Here is an 11,316-nt window from a genome sequence, read left to right on the forward strand (position 1 = left end):
TTGATGCTTACAAGGTCCTGTTGCACACAGGGACTAAATTCAGGCAAAAGTGGTGCAGTTAAGATTAGAGCTGACTCGAGTTCTAGAGGCGTTTAGATGTCACAAATGAGACAGTTCTCACTTGTTAGGACACCCAGTGCAGCAGAGCGCCACAACACTAGACCCTGATCGGTACACTCAACTGAAACCGGCCATCCCCACCCCACACACGCCCTGCCTTTCAGGGACGTGATAATACACATAAAAACGTTTTGAAGCTATAAAGCTGCCCTTTTTTCAATCTCCTCTCCTGAGTCCCTGGACTCATTCTTTCAGTAGCATGTTCATTTTTGAAATGATGCATACTCCACCACTGAGCTGTATACAGCCCCAGTTCTTAGTAATCTCATGGCTTGAGCTCAGCTCTTTCCCAGCTAGGCTTCCGGAGGTTCAGGTTACGTAGAGGTTGGTACATTCCCGATAGTTTAGGGTGGTCCGTGGCACAGATGGGCTTATCCCTGGCTTCACAGCCACGGACACAAGTGTCAGCCCAAACCTAGCGGCTCTGCCTTTGGGGATATGGAACTTTGTACAACCCTCAGCCTGCAGATTAACAAGCTTGCAAGCTCTTCAGAGGCCAGTAGATAGAGACTCCCTCTTTTGTTAAGATGACCCTCGCTGATTGCTGGCAGTGGGTGTTCAGTGCGTATTTGTTTACTGAATGAAACATGAATAAGAGCCCTGTTTTGCTTGTAGTCACCAGGGGGAAGACAGCCCAGGTCACTCTGCTGAGACAACAAAAACATTGCAGTGAGGGTAGCCATAACCTGGGACATTGCAACACGAAGGTTTTAGGATCAAAAACCAGCTAACCCATGTTATTCTTTGACTTGGCTTGAGACGACACCAGTCTTGTGTAATCCCCATTTTTATTTTTATTTCCCTAACTTACCGTCATTCCTTCTTCCGATTAGTTCCCGGAGAAGACTTTCAGAGATGGACTCCACTCTAACAGCACGAGAGATCCGAGAGCGGTTTATAAATTTCTTCAAACGAAATGACCACACCTATGTCCACTCTTCCGCCACCATCCCTCTGGATGACCCCACTTTGCTCTTCGCCAATGCAGGCATGAACCAGGTAAAGGTCTTCCTTCTCTCTGCCTGACTGGCTAGCTGAAGACAGGAGAGCAGTGGGCAGGAAAGCACAACCTGGGTTCTGTCACGCAGCAGGTAAACTCGTGCCATTTCTGTAGTGAGCCTGAGTTTCTGAGAAGAAGAACAGTACTGCTTGTACGTGATGGTTAGAAGTGAGTAAGAGGGGGTGGGAACATGGCTCCTACCTTTGGCCAAGAAATTCATCTTTAAATGAGTCTTGGAAAGACTCATCTTTTATGGCCTTTGAGATCAAGAATTTGATAGGCCTGGTGATAGCCCTGGTGTAGTGCGAGGTTTAATCTTAGCATTTGAGAGGCAGAGGCAGGTGGCTCTCCCTCCCCTCAAGGTCACAGTGAGTCCCAGGACTGCCAGGGTCGCGAAAGAAGGAAGGGAGGGAGGAAGGGAAGGAAAGGAAAAAGGAAAAGAAAGGAAAAAAACTTTAAAGGGAAGTTGAGGCCAAACTAGGCTACATAGTAAGACCAGGTATCAAAAATATTTAACAAGTTTTGTTTGTTTTTTTGTTTGTTTGTTTTTTTGTTTGTTTGTTGTTTGTTTTGTGTTGTTTTTAGTTCAAGGGCAACTTTTTTTTTTTTTTTAAGCATTTCAAAGAAAACCCCAGAACAGGCAAACTCTACTTCTGCAGCAGTTGTCTAGGGGAAAATGGAGATAAAAAATGGAAATGAAAAAAAAAACATGTTGTTGTGTTAAGCAGTCATGGACGGCAGTCAGCCATGTGCAGGGAGAGGAGCTTTAGAGGAGTAAGGAAGTCTAAGTCTCTGAGAGAACGTGCTAGAGCAGAGATAGAAGGAAGAAAAGGAAGCCGTTCTTTTCTGGGTAGTTGGGAAAGTGGGCAGACTTAGAAAGGTATATAGCTATAGCCCCATACGATATTACCCTCCCCCTGTGAGAAAAAATGGTTTTAAGATTTTATTTTTTCATCTTTTCATTGTCCCTTTCTTCTGAGGAAAAAAACTATTTTTACTGGAATGTTTTTGGGGGCTGGAGAGGTGGCTCAACACTTGAGAGCAGTGGCTGCTTGCTTGTCCAGAGGACTGAGGTTCAATTCCCAGCACTCACAAGGTGTCTCACAACCATCTGTAACTTCCAGGGATACAATGTATTCTTCTGGCTCTTTGGGCACACATGTGATCCACAGACATATGCAAGCAAAACACTGATACACATGAAAAAATAAAGCTGAAATTTTTTCTTAAAAATATTTGTTTTCAAGCTGGGCAGTGGTGGCACATGCCTTTAATCCAAGCACTTGGGAGGCAGAGGCAGGTGGATTTCTGAGTTCGAGGCCAGCCTGTTCTACAGAGTAGGTTCCAGGACAGCCAGGGATACACAGAGAAACCCTATCTCAAAAAAACAAAAACAACAACAAAAAAATTGTTTTCCTCTTTGGTGACCACGTGGTCATAGTGGAGATTTTTTATCATGTTTAAAAGACAGAAGGAGTAATGGAGCATCGTCATTTCATATATTATATGACATAGTTTGGACCTGTACTGTTTTCTCAGTGGTATCCAAGTTTTAGTTCCCAGCATCCACATCAAGTAACTTAAATCTACCCATGATTTCAGATCCAAGAAATTTGATGCATGTTTTTGACTTCCTTAGGCACCAGGTATACAAACACTGTAAAGACGTGTGACTCCATATTGTTAAAAAAAAGGTTTTCTCAGATGGGCAGTGGTGGCACATGCCTTTAATCCCAGCACTTGGGAGGCAAAGGCAGGTGGATTTCTTAGTTCAAGGCCAGCCTGGTCGACAGAGTAAGTTCCAGGACAGCCAGAGCTACACAGAGAAACCATTTCTCGAAAAACCAAAACAAAAGGTTTCTTATGTATGGGTTTGGTTTTTTTTTTAATTAAAATTAATTGAATTTAGTTGAAAAAAAATATTTGTTTTCTTTCGTTTCTTACTGGGGATTGAACCTAGGGCTTCAGGGCATGATCAGCAAGCACTGTATAGCCTCAGCCCTCTTGTTACATGTATGTGTGAGCACCTGGCCCTAAATTCGGAGATCTGCCTGCCCTGGTCTAGCAGTGTAGCTAGCCACTACAGCTGTCTTTTTGTGTTTTTGTTTTGTTTTGTTTTGTTTTTTTGTTTTTTTGAGACAGGGTCTCTCTACATAGTCCCGGCTGTCCTGGAACTCACTTTGTAGATCAGGCTGGGCTAGAACTCCCAGAGATACCTCTGCTCTGCCTCCCAAGAGCTGGGATTATATTCATGGACCACCAAACCCAGCCCTGGCAAACAATTTTTAACATTTTTTTAATGTTTATTTTATTTTATATACATGGGTATTTTATATATACGTGTGCCTACTGAAAGAGGGTTTTTGGTTTTTTCGAGACAGGGTTTCTCTGTGTAGCCTTAGCTGTCCTGGAACTCACTCTGTAGACCAGGCTGGCCTCGAACTCAGAAATCGCCTGCCTTTGCCTCCCAAGTGCCGGGATTAAAGGCGTGCGCCACTACTGCCCAGCCAAAAGAGGGTTTTAAAGCCCCTGGAAATGAAGTTTCAGATGGTTGTGAGCCATCATGTGGGTGCTGAAAATTGAGTCTGGACCCTCTGTAGGAACAGCAAGTGCTTTTAACCCCTGAACCATCTCATCCAGCCCCTTCAAAATCTTTGGGAGGGGAAGTGTCACACATCAGATGTTTATATTATGATTCATAACAGTAGCAAAATCACAATTATGAAGTAGCAACACAGTAATTTATGGTTGGTGTCACCACAACACTTCAGCAAAGTGTCGCAGCAATAGGAAGGGTGAGAACCATTGCTCAGAGACCTTGAACCATATCCTGTAGGTTATGGACACTTGACATAACCTGCACTGTTTAAAAGTTATGCTGTCCCTTTCTCTGTTTTTAGTTCAAACCCATCTTCCTAAACACAATTGACCCATCTCACCCTATGGCAAAGCTGAGCAGAGCTGCCAATACCCAGAAATGCATCCGAGCTGGGGGCAAACACAATGACCTGGATGACGTGGGCAAAGACGTCTACCACCACACCTTCTTTGAGATGCTGGGCTCCTGGTCTTTTGGGGACTATTTCAAGGTAAGCTCAACATAGGTGACTTAGATTTTTTTTTTTTTCCTGACACAAGGTTCATTTCCACAGAAGGGACGGGTTTTTAATTTTGACTGTTTTAAAACATAAAATATCATTTAGAAGAAATCATTTGGGAATGAAGGGCATTTAATAATTCCGAGACTCCCTAAAAACATATATCATTTGATGTTTCAGTTTCTATTTTCTATATAAGTTGAATTTTTTGGTTTATAATGAAGATATTATTGTTTGAATCTGTATCCTGGATCTTTCTTTTTGTAGGAATTGGCATGTAAGATGGCCCTGGAACTTCTTACCCAGGAGTTTGGTATTCCAGTTGAAAGACTCTATGTCACTTACTTTGGTGGGGATGAGGCAGCCGGCCTAGAGCCAGATCTGGAGTGTAGACAGATCTGGCAAAATTTAGGGTAAGAGGTGGGCTGAAGAAGTGGCTCAGTAGTTGAGAGCTCATACTGCTCTTGCAGATTTTTTTTTTTTTAATTCTTTAAAGAAATTCTTAAATCTTAAAAAAGGGGGGAGGGTTGGTACAGATAAGAGTGTAACCCACTACACTAAAAGAGATTTCTAAGTTCAGGATGATGGGGCTGGAGAGATGGCACATCAGTTAAGAGCACTAGCTACTCTTTAAGAGGTCCCAACTTCAGTTCCTAGCACATGGTGGCTCACAACCATCAGTAATGGGATCTGATACCCTCCTCTTTTGTGCACACAGATAGAGCACTCATACATTACACAAATTTCTTTTAAAAAAGAAAGACAAATAGATAGATTCGGGACAGTTACTCACCCACCCCAATCCTTCCCTCTTTACAGTGAGTTCCAAATATACACTTAGCCACTTAACTTACCCAGCCGCTTGGTATTTAATTACTAAATTTCATTGTGACTCCCAGGTTTGATGACATACCTATAATCTTTATACCCTGGTGGCAGAGGCAGCAGGATCCTGAGTTCAGAACCAGGTTTGGCTGTATAGCAAGACTCTCTCAAAAACATAAAGAAAAACATGATCTCTGAATAAGTGATTGCCAGACAGTGGGATTCACTTCTTCAGAAGGAATCATAGGGATCCATTGTGTGGTAGAAGCAAGTCTTGGAGGGATTTTTGTGGATGGCTTCAAGTGGGTTTCTCTTCCTCGTTCTATGCAGACTGGATGAAGCCAAAATCCTCCCTGGCAACATGAAGGACAACTTCTGGGAGATGGGTGACACAGGCCCCTGTGGTCCCTGCAGTGAGATCCACTATGACCGAATTGGTGGCAGGGACGCTGCACACCTTGTCAACCAAGATGACCCCAACGTGCTGGAGATCTGGAACCTCGTGTTCATCCAGTATAACAGGTAGTGTGGGCCCTGCTCCTTCCTGCTAAGAGCAGTTCTTTTTCTTTAGCCTAACCTTCTTGGCCAAAGGTTGTTCAAGATCTTTATTTTTGGAGCCAGAGAACAGCGCTGAGCTACAGGTGCTCCTGGGATCTTGAGGCACTGTACGGTCAGGTTTCCGTTTGCTCCCTGGGACAGGGATGGACCTATTTAAAAACTAACCTTATCTCATATAATGTCTTCCTGAACCATTTGCTTTCTACTTAAGAATAAGGCTCTGTGTGTGGTGGCGCACACCTTTAATCCCAGCACTCAGGAGGCAGGGGCAGGCTGATCTCTGAGTTTGAGGCTAGCTTGATCTACAGAGTGAATTCAAGGACAGACAAGGCTATGTAGAAAGACCCTGTCTCATCGCCGTCCCCACCCCTAAAATAACAAGGAGGCTGGGTATATATTCACCCCCCTTTTCACAAACCATATGATGGCAAGCGGTGAATAATGACAACTTTCCAACAACGCTAAGTGAGTTTTAACCTATGGTCCAGAAAGGAGCATCCTGGGGGCCTGACCCAGCTTCCTCTCTGTATCTGTCATACAGGGAATCTGATGGTGTTCTGAAACCTCTCCCCAAGAAAAGCATCGACACAGGGATGGGCCTAGAGAGACTGGTATCTGTGCTGCAGAACAAGATGTCCAACTATGACACTGACCTTTTTGTTCCTTACTTTGAAGCCATTCACAAGGTATTGATAGGGTTTCGAACATGGCTGGTTCTATGGAGGTCTGCAGGGTAGACCATTACTGTCAGTATGCATTCTCTGAGTAAAGGCATGCTATGCCATTCGCTGGGGCCAGGGCATGTGGTGTATGGCAACATAGTCATCCTCTCTTTTCATCGGCCCCATCTCTGGTCACCTGTAGGGTACTGGCGCCCGGCCATATACTGGGAAGGTTGGTGCTGAGGATGCAGATGGAATCGACATGGCCTACAGGGTCCTGGCTGATCACGCCCGGACCATCACTGTGGCATTGGCTGATGGCGGCCGGCCTGACAACACAGGACGGGGGTGAGTCCGTCACACTGTGGGCAGGGTTTGGGCTGGTACCATGAGTGTTCTGACTAGAGCTCAAAGCCGAATTTAATTACCATTTTGACATCTTTTGTGTAGTGGAGGGATCCCCTCCCTCCCCTCTTCTTGACAGCTAAAGGGGTTTTAATGTATTTTAAGGCTACACTATTTAATAGTTTCTGCTAAGTAGGAGGTAAAGCTGGCACTAAAGCTATCAGACAGATCTTGGCAAGGTAGGGGTAGATAATGACTCAGCCCAGGAAACTGCATTCCTGACTAGATTCATACATCAGTTTGGTCTTATCTTGGGTAGCTAAACAAACTCTCTGCATAAGCAGAGGAAACAAAAAGCTGGCATTGCTCTGCTTTGAGTAAGTTTTAAAGGAGCTACCGTGGGACCCTCAGCTAGGGGTGTTTCTTAGCTAACACTAAGGTCTGCCTCTCACAGGTACGTGCTGAGACGGATCCTTCGCCGAGCCGTTCGATATTCCCATGAGAAACTGAATGCCAGCAGGGGTTTCTTCGCTACATTAGTTGATGTTGTTGTTCAGTCCCTGGTACGTAGAAAATCTCTGCTTTTATCCTTTGTGCAGAAGCCATAGTCTAAGAGGGATGTGGGAGGTGGTAATATTTCTGTGGATAGACATTTTAAGAGAGAGATCATGGAGGTCAGGTCACACTTTTGATTCCAGCACTTGAGAGGCAGAGGCAGATGAGTTTGAGGCCAGCCTGATCTGCACTGTGTAAGCTATAGGCCAGCAAGAACTGCATATAGAATGAATCCCTGTCTTAAAGCCTGGCCACACTGAACCTTTTCTGTCAGGGAGATGCATTTCCTGAGCTGAAGAAGGACCCAGATATGGTGAAGGACATTATTAATGAAGAAGAGGCACAGTTTCTCAAGACTCTGAGCAGAGGGCGGCGCATCCTGGACCGAAAAATTCAGAGCTTAGGAGACTGCAAAACCATCCCAGGTGAGGCCCCGTTCTCACTTCTGCCAAGGTCGAATGGACCTCACTTAAACTGCTTTTGGTGAAAAGTAAGAGTTGGAGCAAAATGAATTACAAAGGGATTTACTCTAGTTAAACTTCAAACAATACAGAACTGAAAACCTTTTCCAAATAACATTTTTTCAGAGGTAAACTCTTAGGAGTTGGCAAGATGGCAGCTGTAATCTCGGCACTGTAGCTGCCGAGGCAGGAGGATCACAAGGTCAAGGCCAGGCTTCATAACAAAATCTTTTTTTTTTTTTAAAGATTTATTTATTTATTATATGTAAGTACACTATAGCTGTCTTTAGACACCCCAGAAGAGGACACCAGATCTCATTATGGATGGTTGTGAGCCATCATGTGGTGCTGGGATTTGAACTCATGACCTTCGGAAGAGCAGTCGGTGCTCTTAATTGCTGAGCCGTCTCTAGCCCCATAACAAAATCTTATCTCAAGAAGAAAAGCATAAAAAGATTTTAGTGTGTAACCAATGCTTTAGGATTTTTAATCTGTTTGCAAATAAGTGTTCATTTCTGTATATTTTGCACATAAATGTAACATATGGAGTCCACATTGTCTTTCATCAGCTGAGAACATTAATTTTAAAGGCTTTTTTTCTCCGTGATGTTTTGCTTCTTTTTGATTACATGTTTGAGGGGTTGGGGGGTGTTGGCATGTGAGTGCAATACCCACAGAGGACAGAAGAAGGCGCTGGAACCCCTGAGAAATAATAGGTATTTGTGAGTAGCCTGACATAGATACCCGGGTCCTCTGCAAGAATGACAAGTGCTCCTAACCTCTCAGCTAACTCTCTAGTTTGAGTTATTTCCTTTTTATTGGAATTTAGTTGTGAAATGTTTAAAGAGAAAGATTAAGGAACTCGTTCACAGTGCTCAGATTAAGAAACAAATTTACCAGGCGACCCTTCGTCCTTACAACTCAGTCCTAAAAGCCTTAACTCTGTTTACCTCTGTCCCTTCCAGCAGCACCCAGGGAGGGTGTGGCGTGGGAAGGGAAGAGTCTGGCCGCTTTGTTCCGATGTGGTTCCTTTGTGCTGTGCAGGCGACACTGCTTGGCTCCTCTATGATACCTACGGATTCCCAGTGGATCTCACTGGACTGATTGCTGAAGAGAAGGGCCTGGTGGTAGATATGGATGGCTTTGAAGAAGAGAGGAGACTGGCCCAGGTAAGGAGTGTGAGGAGTGACTTCTAAGCACCTGTCTTCCCTTCTCACTCACTCACTCCCACCCTTGGGGCTGCTTTCTTTTTCTGAAGAAGAAACAGTCTCTATTTCTCATACCACTAACACCACAAAAAGGAAAGAATATGCATGGACTGAGATGAAGAGCCACAACTGCTCAGGCACAGGGCAGCCGGATTCCTTTCCTTCAAAGTCTCCCTGACCCCCAGACCAGTGACGCTCAGCTGGAGGCAGTTTGCAAATGTGTTAAAGCATTTTTAGTTTTCACAACTAGGGGCGGATGTTTCCTGTGATCTTGTTGGTAGAGCCTCATGATGCTTCTCAGTGTCCTGGCATGCAGAAGACAGACCCCAAAGCAAAGCCTGGTTTAGCCCCCAAATGCCAGTAGTACAAAGATTAAAGACGTTACTCTTAGTTTTTCCTTGGCCATAGTTTTTGCCAAGTCTCTGTTCTCTTTTCTCCTAGACTGACGTGATTAAGGCTTTTTTTTTTTCTTCCTGTTTTGACAGCTGAAGTCACAGGGCAAGGGAGCAGGGGGAGAAGACCTCATCATGCTGGACATTTATGCCATTGAAGAGCTCCGGGCAAAGGGTTTGGAGGCCACAGATGACTCTCCAAAGTATAACTACCATTCAGACTCCAGCGGTAGCTACGGTACGCTGAGCCCTCCACTTTCATGCTGTCTGCCTTTCTATTTGGGGAGTCTCAAGGTGCCCAGTGTGTCATGTTATACCTTTATACTCCTAGGCACCCTTGGCTGGTGGTCTCCTTAACTATATTGAAATATAGTTACAGAAAGTTGGTTTTTTTGTTTTGTTTTGTTTTGTTTTTTAAAATCATAGGGAGGTTCCAGCTACCCTTAAGCCACTTTCCCTTAATTGGTAACACATTGCAGAAAAAAGACAGTTGGCCTTGAAACAGTCACAGCCAAAGTAGCTGTTGAACTCTGCACAGGCATAATAGAGTTCTAGAAAATCTAAATAAACAAATAGAGGTTCATTAGATGGGCTTGCCTGGCAGAGATCTTCTTATGCCAAAATCTACGCTGTTTATTTATTTGTTTGTCTTCCTTCCTTGAGACAGAGTCTTACTGTGTAGCCTTGGCTGCTCTAGAACTTCCTATTTAGACCAGGCTGGCCTTGAACTCAAATCCACTTGTCTCAGTCTCCCAAGTGCTTAAGATTAAACACATGTGCCACTATGCCCAGCCCAAGGCCATCAGCTTTAAGTGTGTGTATCTGTATGTGTGTGAGTGTGTGGGTGCGGGTGTACGAGAGAGAATTTGAACTAGAGACTTCTATAATTATATGAGACAGAATTAGATTTCCCAAGTTTGTATCTAAGATACAGGGTGACTGTGCAGTTTGTTCACAGATGCCCGGTGTTAACACTGAAAGCCTGTACCCTAGGAAACCCATGAGTTTTAAAAACTAGAAACTGGAGCAGTGATTCCCTGGTGGAAAAATCAGTATGCTAGTACCCTTATAAAGTCTAATGGACTGGTTTTCAAAATACAAATTGACAACTAAGACCTAAGTGTTGAACAAAAGAATTTAGCAAAAAGCAACTAAGAATATGTGATTGGAGCCAGGTATGGTGTTGTGTGATTTTAATCTCAACACACAGGATGCAGAGGCAGGTGGATCTCTGTAAGCTGGAGCTTATCCAGGTCTATATAGAGAATTCCAAGCCAGCAAGGGCCATGTATTAAAGATCCTGTCTTCAAAAAATGAAAAAGAATATGTGAGCTGGGCTGGGGCTGGGAGCTCCATGGAGGAGTGCTCCGGTAACGTGTGAGGGCCTGGGTTCAGTCTTCAGTCTCAGCTCAGACATGGGAATACATATGTATCACCGGAGTCACTGACTTGTCTCCCTCTATGTCTGCATCTGTTGAGCAGTGTTTGAGTGTACAGTGGCTACCGTGCTTGCTCTGCGTAGGGAAAAGATGTTTGTGGACGAGGTGGTCACTGGCCAGGAGTGTGGCGTGGTGCTGGACAAAACCTGTTTCTATGCCGAACAAGGAGGGCAGATCTACGATGAAGGCTACTTGGTGAAGGTCGACGACAGCAGTGAGGATGTAAGGCCAAACTCTTTCCTTTCTTGTTAGCTGTGGAAGGCAAGTGTGGAGCTGGGCAGCTTCTCTTTCTCCTTCACACGCTGAGCGTTGGGGGTGCTGAGTTGACAGCTGTTTGGATTTTATTCTTTGGTTGGTCTTTCTTCTGGAGCCGAGGGGACTGCTGCTTATGCCCACTGCTGTCTCAGTTCCTAGGCACTGAGGGGTGCTTGCATCCAGGATGCAGACTCTTGCTTCCTCCATACTTTACATAAGGATAAGGACTGTTTTCACTTGCTGATTGGTATTCTTTGTTGGGCTTTTGAGGTAGAGTCTCACACTTATAGCCCAGGTCAGTCTTGAACTCTCAGTCAGCATGTCTCAGCCCTTCCTGTGTTGGAAGTAGAGGTAGGCGTCACCATGCCTGGCAGAGACCACTCTTGTTTTTTTTTGGG

The 11,316-nt window shown here is 44.5% G+C and overlaps 1 protein-coding gene across 2 annotated transcripts in view; it reads left to right on the forward strand.

Annotated features, from left to right (window-relative positions):
- The window catches only part of Aars1 (alanyl-tRNA synthetase 1), a 21,892-nt gene that overhangs the window by 3,032 nt on the left and 7,544 nt on the right, over positions 1 to 11,316 (forward strand). For both annotated transcript variants that reach the window (XM_031341445.1, XM_031341446.1), the window contains exons 2-12: positions 954 to 1,119; positions 4,021 to 4,209; positions 4,486 to 4,631; positions 5,374 to 5,565; positions 6,143 to 6,287; positions 6,466 to 6,611; positions 7,063 to 7,171; positions 7,438 to 7,588; positions 8,669 to 8,793; positions 9,318 to 9,462; positions 10,707 to 10,885. In XM_031341445.1, coding sequence (XP_031197305.1) covers positions 976 to 1,119; positions 4,021 to 4,209; positions 4,486 to 4,631; positions 5,374 to 5,565; positions 6,143 to 6,287; positions 6,466 to 6,611; positions 7,063 to 7,171; positions 7,438 to 7,588; positions 8,669 to 8,793; positions 9,318 to 9,462; positions 10,707 to 10,885 — 1,671 coding nt within the window. In that variant the 5' untranslated portion in view covers positions 954 to 975. The remainder of the gene's footprint in view (positions 1 to 953; positions 1,120 to 4,020; positions 4,210 to 4,485; positions 4,632 to 5,373; positions 5,566 to 6,142; positions 6,288 to 6,465; positions 6,612 to 7,062; positions 7,172 to 7,437; positions 7,589 to 8,668; positions 8,794 to 9,317; positions 9,463 to 10,706; positions 10,886 to 11,316) is intronic.

The sequence above is a fragment of the Mastomys coucha genome, unplaced genomic scaffold, assembly GCF_008632895.1.
Source record: "Mastomys coucha isolate ucsf_1 unplaced genomic scaffold, UCSF_Mcou_1 pScaffold22, whole genome shotgun sequence".
Taxonomy (NCBI): Eukaryota; Metazoa; Chordata; class Mammalia; order Rodentia; family Muridae; genus Mastomys; species Mastomys coucha.